Raw genomic sequence first — 5,911 nt, forward strand, 5'->3', positions numbered from 1 at the left:
TGATCTTGCTCTGTCACCCAGGCTGGAATGCTGTGACTTGATCATGGCTCACTGAAACCTGAGCTCAAGTGATTGTCCCACCTCAGCCTTACAAGTAACTGGGAGTACAAGTGTGTGCCACCACATCCAGCTAATTTTTTAATTTTTTGCAGAGATGGGGTTTCACTATGTTGTCCAGGCTGGTCTCAAACTCCTGGGCTCTAAGCAATCCACTTGCCTCAGCCTCCCAAAGTGCTGGTGTTATAGGTTACAGGCACCATGTCTAGCCTTTGTTGTTGTTGATTAGACCATGAGAATACTCTTACTTCAAAGTCAAAAAGCCAGAAAGTTTCTAAATATGTTCAAGACCTAAAAGAAATTTAGTAAATTCTGCGTTTCTACTTCTGTTTTGGTGAGTTAGCATGTGATATTAGCCTTTTTGAGAAAATGATGAGCATGTTTTAATAATAGCTTTACATCTGGGTTTTCTTAGTAAAGTGATATAAAAAGCAGTAAAGATAGATAAGAAAAAAGTGACTTTGGTAAAAATATAAATGGAGCGAATAGAAAATATGATGAACATGTCTTAATTATAAAAGGAACATAAAGGATTTTTGTAAAACATAAATTCTATTGTAATTTCTAATAATTCCATGAAGCATGTTTAGAATACCCAATTTGTGCAGTATACATTGTTATAAAAAAAACTACAAAGGATGTCCTGGCTAACCCTTTATAATGATGTCATCTGTCAACAAAGCAAGATTTGCAGCTTGATATACTCCTGGAAAAATTATTACTGTATCTCCACTATAACAATTATCCAAAGCCAAATCCAAATCATCATGCTGTTGGAGAAGTGTGTCTGAAGATAAATCCTTTACCTAAAAAGAAATAAAACACTTGCACTTTCAATAATAGGTTAAACTGAAACATGTCATTTAATCAGTTACTTACTTGGACAAGTGCTCCTCACAAAGGACTTATCATTTATTAAAGACTAGCATTTATTAAATGCTCAAAGTATCAGTTCCTTGATTAATGTTGGAATAAAATTTTTCTTTACAATTGTTCATAATTTTATAACTATTAAATACTGGGTATTAGCTATGTGTCATATTTTGAACTTTACATATTACCTCCTTAAGCCTTGCAATAGTTCCTTGACATAAGTATTATTATCCCTGCTGTAAGGTTAAGGAAATTGAAGCTCGACAAGATTAAATGAATTGTCAAAATTACTAGTGAAGCCAAGCTTTAGATCCAGGTCAATATGATACCAGACCTCATGCTCTGCCCTATGTATCCCTTTGTTTTCTTTAACTCAAAATGACTCTCCAATTTTAGTTAATCAACAAAATTCTTTTTTTTTTTTACAGCAGAGTTTCACTCTTGTCACCCAGGCTGGTGCTCGATCTCAGTTCACTGCAACCTCTGCCTCCCCGGTTCAAGCGATTCTCCTGCCTCAGCCTCCTGAGTAGTTGGGATTACAGGCACCCGCAACCACGCCTGGCTAATTTTTGTATTTTTAGTAGAGACGGGGTTCCGCCATGTTAGCCAGGCTGGTCTCGAACTCCTGACTTCAAGTGATCCACCTGCCTCGGCCTCCCAAAGTGCTAGGATTATAAGTATGAGCCACCACGCATGGCCCCCAAATCAACAAAATTCTATATATCAAAGATTCTAGAATATGCATTGGGAGTAGAAAGGAGGAGATAACTTCATTATTAGTGTCATAAAGACTGAAGGGCTTTTATTTATTTATTTTGAGACAGAGTCTAATTCTGTCACCCAGGCGGGAGTGCAGTGGCATGATTATGGCTCACTGCAGCCTCCACCTCCCAGGATCAAGCGATCCTCCCACCTCAGCCTCCTGAGTAGCTGGGACTATAGGCACACATTGCCCTGCCTGGATAATTTTTGTATTTTTTGTAGAGGTAGGGTTTTGCTATATTGTACAGGCTAGTCTCAAACTCCTGAGCTCAAGCGATCGCCCACCTCAGCCTCCCAAAGTGCTGGAATTACAGGTGGTAGCCACCATGCCTAGCAGTGTGAAGGACTTTTAAAATATAAATCCAAATATAAAATTTGGAAATATATTCTGAAAAATGCCTATTATTCTTTCATTCCAATGAGAATGGCATTATCATGCATTTATCTTTCTTCTTATTATTATTACTATTATTATTATTTTGAGATGGAGTCTTGCTCTGTCGCCTAGGCTGGAGTACAATGGCACAATCATGGCTCACCGCAACCTCCTAGGTTCAAATGATTCTTCTGCCTCAGCCTCCCAAGTAGCTGGGACCACAGGCGCAGGCCACCACACCCAGCTAACTTTTGTATTTTTAGCAGAGACAGGGTTTCACCATGTTGGCCAGGAGGCTGGTCTTGAACTCCTGACCTCAGGTGATCCACCCACCTCGGCCTCCTAAAGTGTTGGGATTACAGGCATGAGCCACTGCACTTGGCTGTACCACTTTTTAATAAGAAAATAAGGCTGGGTGTGGTGGCTCATACCTGTAATCCCAGCATTTTGGGAGGCTGAGGCAGGCCAATCACTTGAGGTCAAGAATTCAAGACCAGGCTGACCAACATGGATAAACCCCATCCCTACTAAAAATACAAAATTAGCTAGGTGTGGTGGCCCATGCCTGTAATCCTAGCTACTCAGGAGGCTGAGACAGGAGAATCGCTTGAACCCAGGAAGTGGAGGTTTCGGTGAGCTGAGATTGCACCATTGCACTTCAGCCTGGGCAACAAGAGCAAAACCCTACATCAAAAAACAAAAAAAGAAAAAATGGCACTTGTTATTAAAAACATGAAAAAAGAAAGCATAACAAAAATGGAAAAATTAACTTGTAAATTCTTAACTAAAGAAAACCTTCATTTATATAGATATTTCCCTTTAGTAACTTCCCATGCGTATATTCATTTATTCAAATGCCAACTGAGCATACCATACATTGTATATACTTTTGAATTCTGATTCTGTCATTATATCCCTGTTTTTGCTATTGTAAAGAGCACATCAAAGACTAATTTTTCTTTTTTTCTCCCTCTCTTTATTTAGTTTTTTGCTTCCTTAGGTTGAACAAAGACTAATTTTTAACAATTACATACTCATGTATCAGATATATTACGACTTATATTACGAATTTCTCACTTTTATTTAGATGGTTTATGAGTTTTCAACATTATGAAAATATTATAACAAACCTTTATGTACATCTCTAGTTATTTATTTAGGAAACAGTACTAGACAGGAAATTGCTGAATCAAAAGGTATAGACATTTTAAGTCTCTTTGCAAAATTCCTCTCCAGTAAAGCTTAATTAATTAAAACTTGGGTTAAGAATGCTGGTTTTGTTATAAACAAACCAATATGGGATTTAAAAAATTGTACAATATTTGCCACTTTAATAGACAAAACTCCTTTCTACCTCATTTACATTTCCATTTATTTGGTAAATGAGAGTGAACACTTTTTCCAGATATATGTAAAATTCCTATAAACCTTACTAAATCAGCAACCTACAAATTCATTTGCGCAGGTATTACATACATTGGTGGCAGAAGGATATTACAAGGATTATCTCTGTAAATAAATAATTCGTAAGAACTCTGAAACTCTCCTCACTTATATTTTTCTTATTCACTGAAACAAGAAACACAGGAGAGAGAGAAATAGTGTGATAGAGAAAGACAATGAGTTTAGTTTAGGTGCCAATAAATTTGAAGTGCCCCTCAAGTCACTATGTAGAGGAACCCAGTAGACTAGGGATATAAAGGCAGTATTACTGTATTTTTGGCTTGTGACTCCTCTTTCTGTTTCCTATGTAATTTAAGATACCAATGCCTAAAACAATAATTATAAATCCATGCTAATAGGGAAACAATATTTAAAGATGTAATTTGTAACAATAACAACACGAAGGAGGGATGGAGCTGTATATTATTAAAGAAAAGTTGGTATCAATTCAAACTCAATTGTTATAAATGTAGGATGTGGGGCTGGGCACGGTGGCTCATGCCTGTAATCCCAGCACTTTGGAAGGCCAAGGCAGGTGGATCATGAGGTCAGGAGTTAGAGACCAGCCTGGCCAAGATGGAGAAACCCTGTCTCTACTAAAAATATAGAAGTTAGCTGGGTGTGCTAGCATACACCTGTAATCCCAGCTACTTGGAAGGCCGAGGCAGGATAATCGCTTGAACCCGGGAGGCAGAGTTTGCAGTGAGCAGAGCTTGCGTCACTGCACTCTAGCCTGGGTGACAGAGCAAGGCTCCATCTCAAAAAAAAAAAAAAGTAGAATGGGAATTATAATTCCCTTGATAATCACCAAGAATATGACTAAAAAATATGCACAAAAGGAAATGTGGAGTAAATTTAAATGATACACTAAAAAAAATAATCAAACACAAAAGAAGAGGGTACTGAAAACACTGCATAACATAAAACAAATATCATCTGTAGGAAAAAAAGTAGCCAGTGGCAGAAGTCCTTCCTTATCAGTAATCACCTTAAATGTAAATGGATTAAGATTACCAATTAAAAAAGACTGGTAAAAAGGATAAAGAAAAATAATCCAACTACAAGATGTTATAAGAATCTCATTTTAGGCCAGGCATGGTGGCTCAGGCCTGTAATCCCAGCACTTTGGGAGGCCAAGGTGGGTGGATTATGAGGTCAGGAGTTTGAGACCAGCCTGGCCAATGTGGTGAAACCCCACCTCTACTACAAATACAAAAATTAGCCAGGCATGGTGGTGCATGCCTGTAATCCCAGCTACTTAGGAGGCTGAGGCAGGAGAATTGTTTGAACCTGGGGCAGTGAGCTGAGATCACACCATTGTACTCCAGCCTGGGCAACAGAGTGAGACTCTGTCTCAAACAAAAAAAAGAATCTCACTTTAGATTCGAAGACACACAAATAGGTTAATAGTGAAAGAATAAAGAGATATTCTGTACAAATAGTAATAAAAAAAAAGAGCTGGGTTGGCTATACTAACATTAGATAAAATAGACGTCAATAACACAATTGTTGCTAAAGACCAAGAAAGATATTATATATTAACAAAAGAGTTAATTCATCAAGAAAATGTACCAATAAGCATATAGAAATCAAATAACAAGGTCTCAAAATGTGTAAAGTAAACATTCAAAGAATTGAAGGAAGAAATAGTTCTATAGTAATAGTTGGAGATTTCTATATCACTTTTAAAAATAACTAGAACATCTAGACAGAAGACCAATAAAAAAATAGAGGACTTGAACAACAGTATAATCCAACTAGACCTAACACACATTTATAGACTCCCCCACCAAGTCCAAAACAAAAGGATACACATTCTTCTGGAATGCATACGGAACATTCTCCAGTATACACCATCTATTAGGCCACAAAACAAGTCTCAATAAATTCATCTTCTCCAACCACAATGGAATTAAAGTAGAAGTCAATTATGGAAAGAAAACTGGAAAATTTAGAAATATGTGAAAATTAAACAATGTATTCTTAAATAGCTCAAAGATGAAAACACAAGGAAAATTTGAATGTACTTTGAGATAAATGAAAATGAAAACACAACATACCAAAATATATAGGATGCAGGAAAAGCAGAACAGAAAGAAATTTATAGCAGTAAATGCCTATATTAAAAAAGAAAGATCTCAAATCAGCAATCTAATTTTACATCTTAAAAAACTAGAAAAAGAGCAAACTAAACCCAAAGCCAACAGTAAAAGGAAATGATAAAGGTTAGAGTTCAATGAAATAGAGAATAGGAAAAATAAAAAAGAAAATCAAAAATTGGTTCTTTCGGGCCGGGCGCGGTGGCTCAAGCCTGTAATCCCAGCACTTTGGGAGGCCGAGGCGGGTGGATCACGAGGTCAAAAGATCGAGACCATCCTGGTCAACATGGTGAAACCCCGT

At 37.1% G+C, this 5,911-nt stretch overlaps 1 protein-coding gene across 1 annotated transcript in view; it reads right to left on the bottom strand.

The window, feature by feature from the left end:
- SHCBP1L (SHC binding and spindle associated 1 like) overlaps positions 1 to 5,911 on the bottom strand; it is a 35,573-nt gene that overhangs the window by 4,571 nt on the left and 25,091 nt on the right. Inside the window, exon 7 of the mRNA XM_017524502.2 lies at positions 710 to 863. Within this exon, the coding sequence (XP_017379991.1) occupies positions 710 to 863 (154 nt within the window). The remainder of the gene's footprint in view (positions 1 to 709; positions 864 to 5,911) is intronic.

This window comes from Cebus imitator, unplaced genomic scaffold (assembly GCF_001604975.1).
Source record: "Cebus imitator isolate Cc_AM_T3 unplaced genomic scaffold, Cebus_imitator-1.0 Scaffold33, whole genome shotgun sequence".
Classification (NCBI taxonomy): Eukaryota; Metazoa; Chordata; class Mammalia; order Primates; family Cebidae; genus Cebus; species Cebus imitator.